General features: G+C 41.3%; 1 protein-coding gene across 2 annotated transcripts in view; it reads right to left on the minus strand.

Moving 5' to 3' along the window:
- The window catches only part of LOC139750829 (uncharacterized), a 210,227-nt gene that overhangs the window by 61,172 nt on the left and 126,091 nt on the right, over positions 1–22,964 (minus strand). For both annotated transcript variants that reach the window (XM_071665603.1, XM_071665602.1), the window contains exons 7-9: positions 15,684–15,869; positions 12,112–12,178; positions 8,621–8,785 (exon numbers count right to left, since the gene is read on the minus strand). In XM_071665603.1, coding sequence (XP_071521704.1) covers positions 8,621–8,785; positions 12,112–12,178; positions 15,684–15,869 — 418 coding nt within the window. The remainder of the gene's footprint in view (positions 1–8,620; positions 8,786–12,111; positions 12,179–15,683; positions 15,870–22,964) is intronic.

The raw sequence follows: 22,964 nt of genomic DNA on the forward strand, positions 1-22,964 counted from the left end.
TATCATCAGCAAACAACAACTGACTCACTTCCCAAGCTCTCTCATCCACAACAGACTGCATACTAACCCTCTTCAAAACTATTGCATTCACCTCCCTAACAACCCCAACCATAAACAAATCTAACAACCATGGAAACATCACGCACCCCTGCCGCAAACCGATATTCACTGGGAACCAATCACTTTCCTCTCTTCCTACTCATACACATGCCTTACATCCTCAGTAAAAACTTTTCACTGCTTCTAGCAACTTACATCCCATACCATATAATACCTCTTACTCTTAATACCTTCCACAGAGCATCTCTATCAACTCTATCATATGGCTACTCCAGATCCATAAATAGTAGATACAAATCCATTCGTTTTTCTAAGATTTCTCATATACATTCTTCAAAGCAAATACCTGATCCACATATCCTCTACCACTTCTGAAACCATACTGCTCTTCCCCAATCAGATGCTCTGTACATGTCTTTACCCACTCAATCAATACCCTCCCATATAATTTCCCACGAATACTCAACAAACTTATACCTCTGAAATCTGAACATTCACCTTTATTCCCTATGCCTTTCTATAATGGCACTATGCATGCATTCTGCCAATCCTCATGCACTTCAACATGAACCAAACATACACTGAATATCCTCACAAACCAGTCAACAACACAATCATCCCCTTTCTTAATAAATTCCACAGCAATACCATCTCAACCCGCCGCCGTGCTGGCTTTCATCTTCTGCAAAGCTTTCACTACCTCTTCTCTGTTTACCAAACCATTCTCCCTGACCCTCTCACTTTGCACACCACCTCGACCAAAACACCTTGTATCTGCCACTCGCTATCATCACACACATTCAACAAATCTTCAAAATACTCACTTCACCACTACTTGTTATTACCTTCCCATTTACCCCTTTCACCGATGTTCCCATTCGTTCTCATCTTACACACTTTATTTACCTCCTTCCAAAACATCTTTTTATTCTCCCTAAAATTTAATGATACTCTCTCACCACAACTCTCATTTGCCCTCTTTTTCACCTTCTGCACCTTTCTCTTGACCTCTTGCCTCTTTCTTTTATACATCTCCCACTCATTTCCACTATTTCCCTACAAAAATCGTCCAAATGCCTCACTCTTATCTTTCACTAACACTCTTACTTCTTCATCCCACCATTCACTACCCTTTCTAATCTGCCCACCTCCCACCTTTCTCATGCCACAGGCATCTTTTGCACAAGCCATCACTGCTTCCCTAAATACATCCCATTCCTCCCTCACTCCCCTTATGTCATTTGCTCTCACCTTTTGCAATTCTGCACTCAATCTCTCCTGGTACTTCCTCACACAAGTCTCCTTTCGAAGCTCACTTACTCTCACTACTCTCTTCACCCTGACATTCTCTCTTTTTTCTGAAAACCTCTACATATCTTCGCCTCCACAAAATAATGATCAGACATCCCTCCAGTTACCCCTCTCAACACATTAACATCCCAAAGCCTCTCTTTCACGCGTCTGTCAATTCGCACCTAACCAATAACGCTTTCTGGCCATCTCTGCTACTTACATACGTATACTTATGTATATCTCTCTTCTTAAACCAGGTATTCGCAATCATCTGTCCTTTTTCACCAAAGAAATCTACAAGCTCTTCACCATTTTCATTTACAACACTGAACACCTACAGTACACCAATTATGCCCTTAACTGCCACATTACTCACCTTTTCATTCATATCACCCATCACTATAACCCAGTCTCATGCATCAAAGCTGCTAACACACTCACTCAGCTGCTCCCAAAACACTTGCCTCTCATGATCTTTCTTCTCATGACCTGGTGCATATGAACCAAAAATCACCAATAATCAAGATGAGGTGACATAGGGTACAACTTTTCGACTTGCTTAAACACTCGATTATTTTTTTCTCTTTCCTATCATACTCAATCACCATTTCTGCATTAGTGAGGTAGCTCTAAGGACAGACAACGAAAGTCAAAAAAGCTTATAATAACCCTAAAATGCAATAAATGTGTCAGTTTATGGCAGGTACTTACTGACAATGTAAATACAAGTCTATCCTGTTGTACAAACCCCTCTACTACTTTTATGGTAACCTTGCATATTAGCAATCATTATATGCCTGTCTAAAATAAACATGATGAAGTGGAGTAAAGGGAAAACAAAGTTCATCATCAACTTGTTCTTAGATAAGCACTGATAAAAACTTGATGTGATATGAGAAAATTCTGTCAAGAAAGTATATATTTATTTGTTTATTTTGCTTTTGCAAGGTTATTAGGTACAGTAGGGTTGAGGGTCAAGTCAATTGGGAGGTAAGTTTGAATGGAGAAAAACTGGAGGAAGTAAAGTGTTTTAGATATCTGGGAGTGGATCTGGCAGCGGATGGAACCATGGAAGCGGAAGCGAATCATAGGGTGGGGGAGGGGGCGAAAATCCTGGGAGCCTTGAAGAATGTGTGGAAGTCGAGAACATTATCTCCGAAAGCAAAAATGGCTATGTTTGAAGGAATTGTGGTTCCAACAATGTTGTATGGTTGCGAGGCGTGGGCTATGGATAGAGTTGTGCGCAGGAGGGTGGATGTGCTGGAAATGAGATGTTTGAGGACAATGTGTGGTGTGAGGTGGTTTGATCGAGTAAGTAATGTAAGGGTAAGAGAGATGTGTGGAAATAAAAAGAGCGTGGTTGAGAGAGCAGAAGAGGGGGTTTTGAAATGGTTTGGGCACATGGAGAGAATGAGTGATGAAAGATTGACCAAGAGGATATATGTGTCGGAGGTGGAGGGAACGAGGAGAAGTGGGAGACCAAATTGGAGGAGGAAAGATGGAGTAAAAAAGATTTTGTGTGATCGGGGCCTGAACATGCAGGAGGGCGAAAGGCGGGCAAGGAATAGAGTGAATTGGATCGATGTGGTATACCGGGGTTGACGTGCTGTCAGTGGATTGAATCAGGGCATGTGAAGCGTCTGGGGTAAACCATGGAAAGATGTGTGGGGCCTGGATGTGGAAAGAGAGCTGTGTTTTCGGGCATTATTGCATGACAGCTAGAGACTGAGTGTGAACAAATGGGGCCTTTGTTGTCTTTTCCTAGTGCTACCTCACACACATGAGGGGGGAGGGGGATGGTATTCCATGTGTGGCGAGGTGGCGATGGGAATGAATAAAGGCAGACAGTGTGAATTGTGTGCATGGGTGTATATGTATGTGTCTGTGTGTGCATATATATGTGTACATTGAGATGTATAGGTATTTATATTTGTGTGTGTGGACGTGTATGTATATACATTGTGTATGGGGGTAGGTTGTGCCATTTCTTTCGTCTGTTTCCTTGCGCTACCTCGCAAACACGGGAGACAGCGAAAAAGCAAAATAAAAAAAAATAAAAAATAATTTTGCTTTGTCACTGTCTCCCGCGTTAGCGAGGTAGCACAAGGAAACAGACGAAAGAATGGCCCAACCCACCCACATGCACATGTATATACATACACGTCCACACACACCGATATACATACCTATACATCTCAATGAACACATATATATATACACACACAGAAATACATATATACACATGTACATAATTCATACTGTCTGCCTTTATTTACTCCCATCGCCACCCCGCCACATATGGAATAATAACCCCCTCCCCCCTCACTTTGTGCAAGGTAGCGCTAGGAAAAGACAACAAAGGCCACATTCATTCACACTCAGTCTCTAGCTGTCATGTAATAATGCAACGAAACCACAGCTCCCTTTCCACATCCAGGCCCCACACAACTTTCCATGGTTTACCCCAGACACTTCACATGCCCTGGTTCAATCCATTGACAGCATGTCAACCCCGGTATACCACATCGTTCCAATTCACTCTATTCCTTGCATGCCTTTCACTCTCCTGCATGTTCAGGCCCCAATCACACAAAATCTTTTTCACTCCATCTTTCCACCTCCAATTTGGTCTCCCACTTCTCCTCGTTCCCTCCACCTCTGACACATATATCCTCTTGGTCAATCTTTCCCCACTCATTCTCTCCATGTGACCAAACCACTTCAAAACACCCTCTTCTGCTCTCTCAACCACACTCTTTTTATTTCCACACATCTCGCTTACCCTTACATTACTTACTCGATCAAACCACCTCACACCACATATTGTCCTCAAACATCTCATTTCCAGCACATCCACCCTCCTGCCCACAACTCTATCCATAGCCAATGCCTTGCAGCCATACAACATTGTTGGGACCACTATTCCTTCGAACATACCCATTTTTGCTTTCCGAGATAATGTTTTCGACTTCCAAACATTCTTCAAGGCTCCCAGAATTTTCGCCCCCTCCCCCACCCTATGATTCACTTCCGCTTCCATGGTTCCATTCGCTGCCAGATCCACTCCCAGATATCTAAAACACTTCACTTCCTCTAGTTTTTCTCCATTCAAACTTACCTCCCAATTGACTTGACCCTCAACCCTACTATACCTAATAACCTTGCTCTTATTCACATTTACTCTTAACTTTCTTCTTTCACACACTTTACCAAACTCAGTCACCAGCTTCTGCAGTTTCTCACATGAATCAGCCACCAGCGCTGTATCATCAGCGAACAACAACTGACTCACTTCCCAAGCTCTCTCATCCCCAACAGACTTCATCCTTGCCCCTCTTTCCAAAACTCTTGCATTTACCTCCCTAACAACCCCATCCATAAACAAATTAAACAACCATGGAGACATCACACACCCCTGCCGCAAACCTACATTCACTGAGAACCAATCACTTTCCTCTCTTCCTACACGTACACATGCCTTACATCCTCGATAAAAACTTTTCACTGCTTCTAACAACTTGCCTCCCACACCATATATTCTTAATACCTTCCACAGAGCATCTCTATCAACTCTATCATATGCCTTCTCCAATTTGCCAGGAATACTCAACAAACTTATACCTCTGTAATTTGAGCACTCACTCTTTGCCTTTGCCTTTGTACAATGGCACTATGCACGCATTCCGCCAATTCTCAGGCACCTCACCATGAGTCATACATACATTAAATAACCTTACCAACCAGTCAACAATACAGTCACCCCCTTTTTTAATAAATTCCACTGCAATACCATCCAAACCTGCTGCCTTGCCGGCTTTCATCTTCCGCAAAGCTTTTACTATCTCTTCTCTGTTTACCAAATCATTTTCCCTAACCCTCGCACTTTGCACACCACCTCGACCAAAACACCCTATATCTGCCACTCTATCATCAAACACATTCAACAAACCTTCAAAATACTCACTCCATCTCCTTCTCACATCACCACTACTTGTTATCACCTCCCCATTTGCGCCCTTCACTGAAGTTCCCATTTGCTCCCTTGTCTTACGCACTATATTTACCTCCTTCCAGATTTTTTTTTTTTTTTTTTGCCGCTGTCTCCCGCGTTTGCGAGGTAGCGCAAGGAAACAGACGAAAGAAATGGCCCAACCCACCCCCATACACATGTATATACATACGTCCACACACGCAAATATACATACCTACACAGCTTTCCATGGTTCACCCCAGACGCTTCACATGCCCTGATTCAATCCACCGACAGCACGTCAACCCCGGTATACCACATCGCTCCAATTCACTCTATTCCTTGCCCTCCTTTCACCCTCCTGCATGTTCAGGCCCCGATCACACAAAATCTTCTTCACTCCATCTTTCCACCTCCAATTTGGTCTCCCTCTTCTCCTCGTTCCCTCCACCTCCGACACATATATCCTCTTGGTCAATCTTTCCTCACTCATTCTCTCCATGTGCCCAAACCATTTCAAAACACCCTATTCTGCTCTCTCAACCACGCTCTTTTTATTTCCACACATCTCTCTTACCCTTACGTTACTTACTCGATCAAACCACCTCACACCACACATTGTCCTCAAACATCTCATTTCCAGCACATCCATCCTCCTGCGCACCACTCTATCCATAGCCCACGCCTCGCAACCATACAACATTGTTGGAACCACTATTCCTTCAAACATACCCATCTTTGCTTTCCGAGATAATGTTCTCGACTTCCACACATTCTTCAAGGCTCCCAGAATTTTCGCCCCCTCCCCCACCCTATGATCCACTTCCGCTTCCATGGTTCCATCCGCTGCCAGATCCACTCCCAGATATCTAAAACACTTCACTTCCTCCAGTTTTTCTCCATTCAAACTCACCTCCCAATTGACTTGACCCTCAACCCTACTATACCTAATAACCTTGCTCTTATTCACATTTACTCTTAACTTTCTTCTTTCACACATTTTACCAAACTCAGTCACCAGCTTCTGCAGTTTCTCACATGAATCAGCCACCAGCGCTGTATCATCAGCGAACAACAACTGACTCACTTCCCAAGATCTATCATCCCCAACAGACTTCATACTTGCCCCTCTTTCCAAAACTCTTGCATTCACCTCCCTAACAACCCCATCCATAAACAAATTAAACAACCATGGAGACATCACACACCCCTGCCGCAAACCTACATTCACTGAGAACCAATCACTTTCCTCTCTTCCTACACGTACACATGCCTTACATCCTCGATAAAAACTTTTCACTGCTTCTAACAACTTGCCTCCCACACCATATATTCTTAATACCTTCCACAGAGCATCTCTATCAACTCTATCATATGCCTTCTCCAGATCCATAAATGCTACATACAAATCCATTTGCTTTTCTAAGTATTTCTCACATACATTCTTCAAAGCAAACACCTGATCCACACATCCTCTACCACTTCTGAAACCACACTGCTCTTCCCCAATCTGATGCTCTGTACATGCCTTCACCCTCTCAATCAATACCCTCCCATATAATTTACCAGGAATACTCAACAAACTTATACCTCTGTAATTTGAGCACTCACTCTTATCCCCTTTGCCTTTGTACAATGGCACTTTTTATTCTCCCTAAAATTTAATGATACTCTCTCACCCCAACTCTCATTTGCCCTCTTTTTCACCTCTTGCACCTTTCTCTTGACCTCCTGTCTCTTTCTTTTATACGTCTCCCACTCAATTGCATTTTTTCCTTGCAAAAATCGTCCAAATGCCTCTCTCTTCTCTTTCACTAATACTCTTACTTCTTCATCCCACCACTCACTACCCTTTCTAATCAACCCACCTCCCACTCTTCTCATGCCACAAGCATCTTTTGCGCAATCCATCACTGATTCCCTAAATACATCCCATTCCTCCCCCACTCCCCTTACTTCCATTGTTCTCACCTTTTTCCATTCTGTACTCAGTCTCTCCTGGTACTTCCTCACACAAGTCTCCTTCCCAAGCTCACTCACTCTCACCACCCTCTTCACCCCAACATTCACTCTTCTTTTCTGGAAACCCATACAAATCTTCACCTTAGCCTCCACAAGATAATGATCAGACATCCCTCCAGTTGCACCTCTCAGCACATTAACATCCAAAAGTCTCTCTTTCGCGCACCTGTCAATTAACACGTAATCCAATAATGCTCTCTGGCCATCTCTTCTACTTACATTTATTATTATTTTTTTTTATTATACTTTGTCGCTGTCTCCCGCGTTTGCGAGGTAGCGCAAGGAAACAGAAGAAAGAAATGGCCCAACCCCCCCCCATACACATGCATATACATACGTCCACACACGCAAATATACATACCTACACAGCTTTCCATGGTTTACCCCAGACTTATGCATATCTCTCTTTTTAAACCAGGTATTCCCAATCACCAGTCCTTTTTCAGCACATAAATCTACAAGCTCTTCACCATTTCCATTTACAACACTGAACACCCCATGTATACCAATTATTCCCTCAACTGCCACATTACTCACCTTTGCATTCAAATCACCCATCACTATAACCTGGTCTTGTGCATCAAAACCACTAACACACTCATTCAGCTGCTCCCAGAACACTTGCCTCTCATGATCTTTCTTCTCATGCCCAGATGCATATCCACCAATAATCACCCGTCTCTCTCCATCAACTTTCAGTTTTACCCATATCAATCTAGAATTTACTTTCTTACACTCTATCACATACTCCCACAACTCCTGTTTCAGGAGTAGTGCTACTCCTTCCCTTGCTCTTGTCCTCTCACTAACCCCTGACTTTACTTCCAAGACATTCCCAAACCACGCTTCCCCTTTACCCTTGAGCTTCCTTTCACTCAGAGCCAAAACATCCAGGTTCCTTTCCTCAAACATACTACCTATCTCTCCTTTTTGCCTCATCTTGGTTACATCCACAAACATTTAGACACCCCAATCTGAGCCTTTGAGGAGGATGAGCACTCCCCACATGACTCCTTCTTCTGTTTCCCCTTTTAGAAAGTTACAATACAAAGAGGGGAGGATTTCTGGCCCCCAATCCCGTCCCCTTTAGTCGCCTTCTACGACACGTGAGGAATGTGTGGGAAGTATTCTTTCTCCCCTATCCCCAGGGATAGGGGAAAGTAACGTTACATATAAACACTGAAAAAAATATGTAGTACTGATATCTGGAGTACTTCTACACTGTTGGAACAAGGATAATATGGTAGTATTCTGCTCAGTGAAATACAAACTTACTTGACTTTAGTAAGCAGGGTTGTTTCTCCTGACTTTCAGGAGAGGAAATTTCATCATCATTGGCTGTTTGCCCTTTATCAATACTTGCCCAGTCATCCAAGCCACTGTCAGAGTCCATATGTATGCTCTCTCTTTGTTTAGGAGTGCCCACTAACTTATGCTCAGCTGAAAAAATAAATCAAAACTACTTTAGTGATGAGAGAAAATGTAAACATACACCATACAAAATCTAACCTGGGGCACAGTCACGGAAACCAAGAAAAGGTCTGTAATCCTTGATTGTGGATAGAGTGATCTGGTTTCACTGCATTGTAAATAACAATTAAATAATGAAAGTCACATCAGTAACACAATAAATAGTAAACAATTACAATTCTTTCTCCCAAAACTGCTTTTCTTACCTTCATAAGTAGCATCTGGGATGGATGAAGATGGCCTCATGAGCACATTCCTGTATCTGTCTGTAATGCATAATGTAGCTAAACCATGGTGTGCTCTCTACAAACTATTGATGTAACCTGGTTCATCATACTGACCCAATATACCACATCACTTCAGCTCATTTTCTTTGATGCACACATCTTAACCTCCGGAATATATAGGTACTCATTTTTTTCTTTTCTTTTTCTTCCTGTCTTTTCATAGGAGGCATCATGAACTGAGCTTCCAAGGATAAATCCTCGCTTGTTTCCTCTTCTATTCCTGCTTTTTGGGAAGCGATAAAACAGACGGGAAAGTTTGCAGCCACTCACTCCTACTCCTCTGAGTTGCTCACTATGATATGCAGGACATACCTAAGTAACAATTTTTCTCCCCTGTTCCTAGGATGCTTCATGTATATGTACACCTTTCCCCCACTTTTTTTTGAACCCAGGATGCATAATTTCACTCATAACATTCTGTTTTTGACAACAATTTCAAGAAACAGGATGGGATTCACTTGTACCTGCTCAATTTTTTGACACCATTTTCTAGAAAGAAGGAGTAGGTATCACTCATTTGTTGAGTGCTTACAAAGTTGAGTAGGTGAGCATATTGAATGCAGACTCGATGATCACACGCCACACACTCCCTCAACTAATGATCCACTCAACCCTATCTCATCTCTGCACACTTATTTCTCAGTTATTTGCACTCCTCTGACACAGGTAGCTGTCTTTTCTTTCTACCTCACTCTCACATAGACTACTAGCATTCAGTCCACAAACATACAATCTCTCCTAGTCACACATAACACTTGACAACAGTTAACTTGAATAGCTCATTCTTTGTAACTACTACTTTCCTCCAGTACGCACTATGCGCTAGCCATGGCTTTTGTCAAAATGGAAGACATAATACACAGAAGTAGTGGGTAAGAACTTTTAGGAAGGAGCATTAGGTAGAAACATTATGTATAAGTTGCAGGTAGGAGCATATGGCAGAAGTAGTCATTGGAGCCTCTGAAAAAACTGTGCTAGAGCTGCCTTTTGCCACTGACCTGTTCAAGAGTGAGGCACCAAAGGTTAAGAAACAACACTAGTTATGGAGACACTATCGTCATGGTTACCCCCTTGAGGGAGTTCCACAAGAGAACAGGCTTCAAAGATATAGACAGATGGACAGACACACAGTCATCATGGCAGCACCCAGAAAAGAGGAAAAGGAAGAGGAAATTTTGTCTGGGAAGACTAGAGATGCCCGGAAGAAGTTATTACCATACAACCCCATTACCCTGTCTCTAGGGGTTCTTGCTGCTTCAAGGCTGCACTACAATCAGTAGCAGGGAAAGAATAGACTCTTTTACAATGAAAAGTTCACAATGAGATTGTACTCTGATGTACACTAATGCCACCAAAGGGAAGTTGGAGCTCCTGACAGATGATAGCACCAACAGAATGACTAAAGTTAATGAGCTCGTGCTTAAAAAATATCACCTTGAGGGAGAGATAAAGAAATTAGATGACACTGCCTAGGAACAAGTTAAAATGTCAGAAGGCAATAGAAATGGACACACTAAATCTATGTGAGGGAACATAACACCAAAATAGAGATTATAACAAGCTCTCATGAAGGGTAGGCACGAGTTAGACAATGCAAGGGATGAGAAACAAGATCCAGAGGGTGTCTCTAGGGATAAAGATAACTTCAAGGCAGAGGTAATTGCAAAGATTGTTTTTAGGGCTAAAGATAGCAACAAAGCAAAGGTAAATGATGAGTTCAAGTCTGCTGACTCTGAAGCAGATAGGCTGGGACAATTATTGAGGAAAGCTCCAGAAGAGGGAGTGTATATGGTTCAAAGGAACATGTGGTACTGTGCACTGAAGACTAAAGAGGTCACAGGTCATTCAAGATGGTTGTGCAGTATTGAAAAAGCAGATTTTAAGTATAATTCTAAACAAGGAGGACAGGCATACCATAGCCACTGGTGATACCAGAATGGTGGGAAACTACACGAATGATGTTATACAATGGTAGGTTGAAAGACAAAAGTCTGTAATGGACTTTAGAAGATTATCTTTCAAACAAGCAGGACAGGGATGCCAGAGAACATGAGCATGTCAAAAAAATACATGATGCAGAGGACTTGACAAGTGCAAGTTAAGATGTAACAAAAGTAAGTAGAATGGGGAAATGCAAGCAAAATACAAGGGGAAGGCCAATGAGGAACAACCGATACGAAATTGTGCAGTCAAGAGAGGGGGGGGGTACAGGGTGGAACAATATTCCTAATTCAGTGAGAGGAGACCAGAAATAAATTCAGTATTATAAAAGGCTGAGAGTTCAGCATACAAATGTAGAAAGGGTTTTGGCAAATGAATAGGAATTGGAATCAAATTATTGTATCAAAGAAAGCCAGTGTGATATTGTTAGAGTTATGGAGGAAAACTCTTAAAGGAGCTAAAGTCAATCCTAATCTACAAAGAGAGGTATACAAGAGCAAGTTGGGACAGGGAAGATACAGGAGGGATATCAGGGATTGGCCCTTTTAATAGGGGACATCATGACGTTTTCAGAAAACAAAGACATATGAACTATTCATACAATATGTAATAGGTAGAGGAACTGTAAGAAGTGCATTGTAGTAATGCTAATTTATAATCCTCCATAGAATATATTGAAACAGAACATATTGAAAAACACAGAATAATTAGGATGGTAAATGCAGTATGCATGTCTGAGAGATGGGAAACTTCTAATGATGGGCAATTTCAATATTAAATGTAGAAGTGCAATTTGCACTTCTCAGAGACAGAAAATTTCTCATAATGGGTGATTTCAATTATAATGAAACATCCTGGGAGACTTTGGATCTTATAATGAGAGACTGGATTTTCAGATACAGAAAGTCAGAAAAATACAAGTTCTCAAAATGTACAAGGGAAAATTTCTGTTACAGTATCCAGAGGTACATCTGAAACTGAATCTGACACAAATCCGTTGAGGAAGAAATTTACTCATACTACTATCATGACAGCTTTCCCAAATGATGAAACTGGAATGTTACTTACCACCTCTGAGAAGAACATCAACATATTCAAGTACAAGAGGATCATCTGGACACATTCTGGCAATTTCCTATGAAGAAAACATATAATTAATTGATGAAATAAAACTAATACATGATATTGGCTAAAGGAATGGTCCCAGTCACTTTAGAAACAGAAAAAAGGAAATATATGATGGGTGCAATTCTTCTTAAACACACAAGTCTACACATTATAAATGGAACCAAAAGGGTTATCAGTTGAATTGAGAATGAATAACCAGAGATTACATGCAATAAAATCATCAAAAAGGAGTAAATATCATGGAAGCTGGGTGATGGAAGAGAGTGATGTTTAAGATGAATCCGAGTCACAGACTTAGTAGTTCAACCACATGTAACTGAAGGAACAGCTGCAAAAACCCAAAATAAAATGGAGAGGATGTAAATAAGTACCCATGAAGTTACAATTCTACTTGTCTGAGTTCAAAATTATCAAGATGATAGAGCATTTTGTATGATTCAGATCAAAACTTCAAGAAGCTACTGAAATGGTCTACAAAATAAGCTACAAAGGTTAAACAAATGTAGTGAAAAGAGACTAGAACTTCATTAATTCATATTTTCATATTTTGACTTCACAAAGACTGACACATTTCTCTATATGATGAAAATGGAAAATCTATTTTCAATTTGGTAAAAATTATCAGGCCAGTGTTTCAAGATTATCATGTAACTCCAGTAGCATATCCAGAGATAGGGACCTCTAGACAAAGCTAAAGAAAACATGGGCAAATGCAGGGTAGGGGATGCCTTACACCAAGTATCTGCAGCTGGCAACAAATTGTATTGTGGTTGTATCCAAAATCAACAGCCCCGAAAGTTAAGGGTAAGATGATATTACCAGTACTTCCCACCTGGGTATCAGGAGGGTTAGTGACATCTGCTTAGTAAGCCAGCACTTTAGTGGTTGCACTCCTCTGACCCAGTTAGCTGTTTTTTCTTTCTGCCTCACTAACATGTGGACTACTGGCATTCTGTCCACAAACATATAATCTCTCCTTGTCATATGTAACACTTGCCAACACTTAACTCACACAGCTCATTCTTCGTAACTCTAGATTTTCCTGGGGTGAACACTGTACTAGCCCTGCCTTTTGGCAAAATGGTAGGAACAATAGATATATGTAGTAGGTAGGAACATTAAGGCAGGAGTACTAGGTACAAACATTAAATAGAAGTAGTAGGTAAGAGCATTAGAAAGTAGTAGTCACTAGGAACATTAGGTAGAAGCCTCTGCAAACACTGCACTAGACTTGCCCTCTGCCAGTGGCCTGTTAAGGGTGAGACACTATAGTCTAAGAAGTGGCATTGGAGTTCTTTAGTTATGGAGACTCTGTTACCATGGCTACCCCTGTGAGGGAATTCCAATTGGAACAGGCATCAAAGACAGTGATATATAGATAGATAGAGAGATAGATTATGAAAGTTACACATTTGAAGGCTAATAACAATTTTGAGCTCTGATTCTAATGACTGCATATGAATACAAGACAATCAAACAACATTTCCTAGCAATTAGAAGTTGCACAGCCTTGGGCTCCTGGAGCCTTAAGAAAGTAGTATTGGGTAACATCAGCACTCTTTCTAAGAATTAGGACCTGAGGTAATTATAAACAAATAAAAAATAAATATGAAATAAATAGCAAGTAATACTGGATTAATTGCTTCCAAAAATTCAGTGTATTATTCATATGCATTCCAGGTATGCAAATCCTCATAAACCATTACTCCATTAACTCTCTAGGGATCTAATTCTGAACTTCATCATTATACCACAGACATCACAGAATATGTTTAACTCATTTCTTTGTAAATATCATTTACTTTCACATGTTATCTTTCATTTCATAATGGGAAACAAACAACAACAACAAAAAGAATGATGCACATCTCCAAAATCCTACTGCCTTCATTCCTCTGGAAAATCTACCATTAACTTCATTATACCAATGACTTATGATATATATTGGCTAACTTTTGTATATAAACTTTGCTTTTACATGCATTTCTTTGATCTTACAATGGAAGACAAATAATCTGACCGACCCATATCCTTCAAAACCCTCCCTTATAAAAAAAAAAAATTCAGTACCTAAGCCAGTATTGAAAACATGCTTGAGGAATACCAGAGAATAACCTACAGGTGACTTAAGGAGGACTGGGAAAACCTGAAAAAAAAAAAAAGGGGTAAACCTGCAGACAAATTGTGGAAGACATGTTGGATAACATGGAGAGGACTGCGGCACACCTCAGGAGGATCAGGGGAAGACTTAAGGAAGACCTAGGAGGGACGTTGAGAAAACCCTGGGAAGACCTGATCAGTAACTGGAGAAGATTTGTAAAGAACCAGGAGAGGAGCGACATCTCTCTGGGTACGATAAGGTCTAAATTATGTTTCTTTGTTGTTTCATTATTTCTATGTGATATTGTTTCACTTCATTACAGACTGCTTTTCCCTTTATCTTAAAAACACATTTTTCAGAAGGTCTGAGAAATTCAAGTGTCTGTTCATGGGGTTATTCTTTAGCTATGAAATGTATACTGAATTTTTACTCCTCAAAAAAGGGATTAAGCTCTTAAAAATTACCCTGCTACTCTTTTGCTTGCATTCTTCATACTTTTCAGTAATTGTAAAACAAAAGAAATGGAAGACATGTTGGATAACCTGGAGAGGACTCTGGCACACCTCAGGAGGATCAGGAGAAGACTTAAGGAAGACCTAGGAAGGACGTTGAGAAAACCCTGGGAAGACCTGATCAGTAACTGGAGAAGATTTGTAAAGGACCAGGAGAAGAGCGACATCTCTCTGGGTACGATAAGGTCTAAATTATATGTTTCTTTGTTGTTTCATTATTTCTTTGTGATATTGTTTCACTTCATTACAGACTGCTTTTCCCTTTATCTTAAAAACACATTTTTCAGAAGGTCTGAGAAATTCGTGTCTGTTCATGGGGTTATTCTTTAGCTAAGAAATGTATACTGAATTTCTACTCCTCAAAAAAGGGATTAAGCTCTTAAAAATGCACCTGCTACTCTTTTGCTTGCATTCTTCGTACTTTTCAGTAATCGTAAAACAAAAGAAATGGAAGACATGTTGGATAACCTGGAGAGGACTCTGGCACACCTCAGGAGGATCAGGGGAAGACTTAAGGAAGACCTAGGAAGGACGTTGAGAAAACCCTGGGAAGACCTGATCAGTAACTGGAGAAGATTTGTAAAGGACCAGGAGAAGAGCGACATCTCTCTGGGTACAATAAGGTCTAAATTATATGTTTCTTTGTTGTTTTATTATTTCTATGTGATATTGTTTCACTTCATTACAGACTGCTTTTCCCTTTATCTTAAAAACACATTTTTCAGAAGGTCTGAGAAATTCAAGTGTCTGTTCATGGGGTTATTCTTTAGCTAAGAATGTATACTGAATTTTTACTCCTCAAAAAAGGGATTAAGCTCTTAAAAATGCACCTGCTACTCTTTTGCTTGCATTCTTTGTACTTTTCAGTAACTGTAAAACAAAAGAAATGGAAGACCTACCTTTAGTGCTTTCACTTGATTCACATTACTGTCTGGGACATTATGCTTATGAAAGTGGTATGATAATCGGTGAGCAGGAAGGTGATTAGGGTTCTTCTCCAAGTATATCTTGAGTGTGCTGACAGCTGCATCAGTACCATATAACTCATTCTCAAGATCAAGGTATTGTTCCATTAGCCACTCACACTGCATAACAAAAGAAACAAATCCTATAAAAGGTCACATTAAAGCTATAGTTCTATATGTCATTTATGCATTTAAAATGCCTGATCATCTGAATCCTCACTATCTGAATAATTCTCATGCATGCTATGCATGTTTATCCCTGGGGATAGGGGAGAAAGAATACTTCCCACGCATTCCTCACGTGTCTTAGAAAGCAACTAAAGGGGACGGGAGCGGGGGGGCCAGAAACCCTCCCCTCCTTGTATTTTAACTTTCTAAAAGGGGAAACAGAAGAAGGAGTCAAGCAGGGAGTGCTCATCCTCCTCGAAGGCTCAAACTGGGGTGTCTAAATGTGTGTGGATGTAACCAAGATGAGAAAAAAGGAGAGATAGGTAGTATGTTTGAGGAAAGAAACCTGGATGTTTTGGCTCTGAGTGAAATGAAGCTCAAGGGTAAAGGGAAAGAGTGGTTTGGGAATGTCTTGGGAGTAAAGTCAGGGGTTAATGAGAGGACAAGAGCAAGGGAAGGAGTAGCACTACTCCTGAAACAGGAGTGGTGGAAGTATGTGATAGAGTGTAAGAAAGTAAACTCTAGATTAATATGAGTAAAACTGGAAGTGGATGGAGAGAGATGGGTGATTATTGGTGGATATGCACCTGGGCATGAGAAGTAAGATCATGAGAGGCAAGTGTTTTGGGAGCAGCTGAGTGAGTGTCTTAGTAGTTTTGATGCACGAGACCAGGTTATAGTGATGGGTGATTTAAATGCAAAGGTGAGTAATGTGGCAGTTGAGGGGATAATTGGTGTACATAGGGTGTTCAGTGGTGTAAATGGAAATGGTGAAGAGCTTGTAGATTTATGTGCTGAAAAAAGACTGGTGATTGGAGATACCTGGTTTAAAAAGCGAGATATACATAAGTATACGTATGTAAAAAGGAGAGATGGCCAGAGAGCGTTATTGGATTACGTGTTAATTGATAGGCGCGCGAAACAGAGACCTTTGGATGTTACTGTGCTGAGAGGTGCAACTGGAGAGATGTCTGATCATTATCTTGTGGAGGCGAAGGTGAAGATTTGTAGAGGTTTTCAGAAAAGAAGAATGTTGGGGTGAAGAGAGTGGCAAGAGTAAGTGAGCTTGGGAAGAAGACTTGTGTGAGGAAGTACCAGGAGAGAATGAGTACAGAATGGAAAAAGGTGAGAACAAAGGACATAAGGGGAGTGGGGGAGGAATGGGCTGTATTTAGGGAAGCAGTGATGGATTGCGCAAAAGATGCTTGTGGCATAAGAAGTGTGGCAGGTGGGCAGATTAGAAAGGGTAGTGAGTGGTGAGATGAAAAAGTAAGATTGTTAGTAAAAGAGAAGGGAGAGGCATTTGGACGATTTTTGCAGGGAAATAATGCAAATGACTGGGAGATGTATAAAAGAAAGAGACAGGAGGTCAAGAGAAAGATGCAAGAGGTGAAAAAGAGGGCAAATGAGAGTTGGAGTGAGAGAGCATCATTAAATTTTAGGGAGAATAAAAAGATGTTTTGGAAGGAGGTAAATAAAGTGCTTAAGACAAGGGATTCAATGGGAACTTCAGTGAAGGGGGCTAATGGGGAGGTGATAACAAGTAGTGTGATGTGAGTATTTTGAAGGTTTGCTGAATGTCTGATGATAGAGTGGCAGATATACGGTGTTTTGGTCGAGGTGGTGTGCAAAGTGGGAGGGTTAGGGAGAATGATTTGGTAAACAAAGAAGAGGTAGTAAAAGCTTTGCGGAAGATGAAAGCTGGCAAGGCAGCAGGTTTGGATGGTATTGCGGTGGAATTTATTAAAAAAGGGGGTGACTGTATTATTGACTGGTTGGTAAGGTTATTTAATGTATGTACGACTCATGGTGAGGTGCCTGAAGATTGGCGGAATGCTTGCATAGTGCCATTGTACAAAGGCAAAGAGGATAAGATTGAGTGCTCAAATTACAGAGATATAAGTTTGTTGAGTATTTCTGGGAAATTATATGGGCGGGTATTGATTGAGAGGATGAAGGCATGTACAGAGCATCAGATTGGGGAAGAGCAGTGTGGTTTCAGAAGTGGTATAGGATGTGTGGATCAGGTGTTTGCTTTGAAGAATGTATGTGAGAAATACTTAGAAAAGCAAGTGGATTTGTATGTAGCTCTAATGGATCTGAAGAAGGCATATGATAAAGATGATGGAGATGCTCTGTGGAAGGTATTAAGAATATATGGTGAGGGAGGCAAGTTGTTAGAAGCAGTGAAAAGTTTTTATTGACGATGTAAGGCATGTGTACATGTAGGAAGAGAGGAAAGTGATTGGTTCTCAGTGAAGGTAGGTTTGCAGCAGGGGTGTGTGATGTCTCCATGGTTGTTTAATTTGTTTATGGATGGGGTTGTTAGGGAGGTGAATGCTAAAGTTTTGGAAAGAGGGGCTAGTGGTCTGTTGTGGATGAGAGAGCTTGGGAAGCGAGTCAATTGTTGTTCGCTGATGATACAGCGCTGGTGGCTAATTCGTGTGAGAAACTGTAGAAGCTGGTGACAGTTTGGTAAAGTGTAAGAAAGAAGAAAGTTGAGAGTAAATGTGAATAAGAGCAAGGTTAATAGGTACAGTAGGGTTGAGGGACAAGTCAATTGGGAGGTAAGTTTGAATGGAGAAAAAGTGGAGGAAGTGAAGTGTTCTAGATATCTGAGAGTGGATTTGGCAGTGGATGGAACCATGGAAGCAGAAGCGTTTCATAGGGTGGGGGAAGGGGCGAATGTTCTGGGAGCATTAAAGAAATTGTGGAAGTCGAGAACATTATCGCGGAAAGCAAAAATGGGTATGTTAGAAGGAATAGTGGTTCCAACAATGTTATATGGATGCGAGGCATGGGCTATAGATAGAGTTGTGTGGAGGAGGGTGGGTGTGCTGGAAATGAGATGTTCGAGGACAATATGTGGTGTGAGATGGTTTGATTGAGTAAGTAATAATAGGGTAAGAGAGCTGTGTGGTAATAAAAAGAGTGTGGTCGAGAGAGCAGAAGAGGGTGTTTTGAAATGGTTTGGTCACATGGAGAGAATGAGTGAGGAAAGATTGACCAAAAGGATATATGTGTCAGAGGTGGAGGGAACGAGAAGTGGGAGACCAAATTGGAGGTGTAAAAATGGAGTGAAAAAGATTTTGAGTGATCAGGACCTGAACATGCAGGAGGGTGAAAGGCATGCAAGGAATAGAGTAAATTGGAACAATGTGGTATATTGGGGTCGACATGTTGTCAATGGATTGAGCCAGTGCATGTGAAGCGTCTGGGGTAAACCATGGAAAGTTCTGTAGAGCCTGGATGTGGAAAGGGAGCTGTGGTTTCGGTGCATTGTTACGTGACAGCTAGAGACTGAGTATAAATGAATGTGGCCTTTGTTGTGTTTTCCTAGTGCTCCCTCACACACATGAGGGGGGAGGGGGTTTTTATTTCATGTGTGGCAGGGTGGCGATGGGAATGAATAAAGGCAGACAGTATGAATTAGGTACATGTGTATATATGTATATGTCTGTGTGTGTATATATATGTATATATTGAGATGTATAGGTATGTATATTTGCGTGTGTGGACGTTTATGTATATACATGTGTATGTGGGTGGGTTGGGCCATTCTTTCGTCCGTTTCCTTGCGCTACTTACAAACGCGGGAGACAGTGACAAAGCAAATAAAGCAAAGCTATGCATGTCACATACATCAACATCTAATAAATTCTGCTAAACCACACATAATCCTCCAAACACTACATGGGTCAGTTACAGCAGGGAAGCTAATCTGGCAATATTATAAAACAAATACTGTGATGACAAAACTCAAGAACCTATCTTATGCAAGAAAAAATTCTCAATGGCAAAACTAAAACGAAAATAAATTTTTTTTTTTTCTTTTTTGCTTTGTCGCTGTCTCCCATGTTTGCGAGGTAGCGCAAGGAAACAGACGAAAGAAATGGCCCAACCCACCCCCATACACATGTATATACATATGTCCACACATGCAAATATACATACCTACACAGCTTTCCATGGTTCACCCCAGACGCTTCACATGACCTGATTCAATCCACTGACAGCACCTCAACCATGGTATACCACATCGATCCAATTCACTCTATTCCTTGCCCTCCTTTCACCCTCCTGCATGTTTAGGCCCCGATCACACAAAATCTTTTTCACTCCATCTTTCCACCTCCAATTTGGTCTCCCACTTCTCCTCGTTCCCTCCACCTCCAACACATATATCCTCTTCGTCAATCTTTCCTCACTCATTCTCTCCATGTGACCAAACCATTTCAAAACACCCTCTTCTGCTCTCTCAACCACGCTCTTTTTATTTCCACACATCTCTCTTACCCTTACGTTACTTGCTCGATCAAACCACACATTGTCCTCAAACATCTCATTTCCAGCACAACCATCCTCCTGCGCACAACACCAATCCATAGCCCACGCCTCGCAACCATACAACATTGTTGGAACCACTATTCCTTCAAACATACCCATTTTTGCTTTCCGAGATAATGTTCTCGACTTCCACACATTCTTCAAGGCTCCCAGGATTTTCGCCCCCTCCCCCACCCTATGATCCACTTCCGCTTCCATGGTTCCATCCGCTGCCAGATCCACTCCCAGATATCTAAAACACTTTACTTCCTCCAGTTTTTCTCCATTCAATCTTACCTCCCAAATGACTTGACACTCAACCCTACTGTACCTAATAACCTTGCTCTTATTCACATTTACTCTTAACTTTCTTCTTTCACACACTTTACCAAACTCAGTCACCAGCTTCTGCAGTTTCTCACATGGATCAGCCACCAGCGCTGTATCATCAGCGAACAACAACTGACTCACTTCCCAAGCTCTCTCATCCCCAACAGACTTCATATTTGCCCCTCTTTACAAAACTCTTGCATTCACCTCCCTAACAACCCCATCCATAAACAAATTAAACAACCATGGAGACATCACACACCCCTGCCGCAATCCTACATTCACTGAGAACCAATCACTTTCCTCTCTTCCTACACGTACACATGCCTTACATCCTCGATAAAAACTTTTCACTGCTTCTAACAACTTGCCTTCCACACCATATATTCTTAATACCTTCCACAGAGCACCTCTATCAACTCTATCATATGCCTTCTCCAGATCCATAAATGCTACATACAAATCCATTTGCTTTTCTAAGTATTTCTCACATACATTCTTCAAAGCAAACACCTGATCCACACATCCTATACCACTTCTGAAACCACACTGCTCTTCCCCAATCTGATGCTCTGTACATGCCTTCACCCTCTTAATCAATACCCTCCCATATAATTTACCAGGAATACTCAACAAACTTATACCTCTGTAATTTGAGCACTCACTCTTATCCCCTTTGCCTTTGTACAATGGCACTATGCACGCATTCCGCCAATCCTCAGGCACCTCACCATGAGTCATACATACATTAAATAACCTTACCAACCAGTCAATAATACAGTCACCCCCTTTTTTAATAAATTCCACGGCAATACCATCCAAACCTGCTGCCTTGCCGGCTTTCATCTTCCGCAAAGCTTTTACTACCTCTTCTCTGTTTACCAAATCATTTTCCCTAACCCTCTCACTTTGCACACCACCTCGACCAAAACACCCTATATCTGCCACTCTATCATCAAACACATTCAACAAACCTTCAAAATACTCACTCCATCTCCTCACATCACCACTACTTGTTATCACCTCCCCATTTGCGCCCTTCACTGAAGTTCCCATTTGCTCCCTTGTCTTACGCACTTTATTTACCTCCTTCCAGAACATCTTTTTATTCTCCCTAAAATTTAATGATACTCTCTCACCCCAATTCTCATTTGCCCTTTTTTTCACCTCTTGCACCTTTCTCTTGACCTCCTGTCTCTTTCTTTTATACGTCTCCCACTCAATTGCATTTTTTCCCTGCAAAAATCGTCCAAATGCCTCTCTCTTCTCTTTCACTAATAATCTTACTTCTTCATCCCACCACTCACTACCCTTTCTAATCAACCCACCTCCCACTCTTCTCATGCCACAAGCATCTTTTGTGCAATCCATCACTGATTCCCTAAATACATCCCATTCCTCCCCCACTCCCCTTACTTCCATTGTTCTCACCTTTTTCCATTCTGTACTCAGTCTCTCCTGGTACTTCCTGACACAAGTCTCCTTCCCAAGCTCACTTACTCTCACACCCTCTTCACCCCAACATTCACTCTTCTTTTCTGAAAACCCATACAAATCTTCACCTTAGCCTCCACAAGATAATGATCAGACATCCCTCCAGTTGCACCTCTCAGCACATTAACATCCAAAAGTCTCTCTTTCGCGCGCCTGTCAATGAACACGTAATCCAATAACGCTCTCTGGCCATCTCTCCTACTTACATAAATATACTTATGTATATCTCGCTTTTTAAACCAGGTATTCCCAATCATCAGTCCTTTTTCAGCACATAAATCTACAAGCTCTTCACCATTTCCATTTACAACACTGAACACCCCATGTATACCAATTATTCCCTCAACTGCCACATTACTCACCTTTCCATTCAAATCACCCATCACTATAACCCGGTCTCATGCATCAAAACCACTAACACACTCATTCAGCTGCTCCCAAAACACTTGCCTCTCATGATCTTTCTTCTCATGCCCAGGTGCATATGCACCAATAATCACCCATCTCTCTCCATCAACTTTCAGTTTTACCCATATTAATCGAGAATTTACTTTCTTACATTCTATCACATACTCCCACAACTCCTGTTTCAGGAGTACTGCTACTCCTTCCCTTGCTCTTGTCCTCTCATTAACCCCTGACTTTACTCCCAAGACATTCCCAAACCACTCTTCCCCTTTACAATGAGCTTCGTTTCACTCAGAGCCAAAACATCCAGGTTCCTTTCCTCAAACATACTACCTATCTCTCCTTTTTTCACATCTTGGTTACATCCACACACATTTAGGCACCCCAATCTGAGCCGTCAAGGAGGATGAGCACTCCCCGCGTGACTCCTTCTTCTGTTTCCCATTTTAGAAAGTTAAAAAAAAATACGAGGGGAGGATTTCTGGCCCC

The sequence above is a fragment of the Panulirus ornatus genome, chromosome 10, assembly GCF_036320965.1.
Source record: "Panulirus ornatus isolate Po-2019 chromosome 10, ASM3632096v1, whole genome shotgun sequence".
Classification (NCBI taxonomy): Eukaryota; Metazoa; Arthropoda; class Malacostraca; order Decapoda; family Palinuridae; genus Panulirus; species Panulirus ornatus.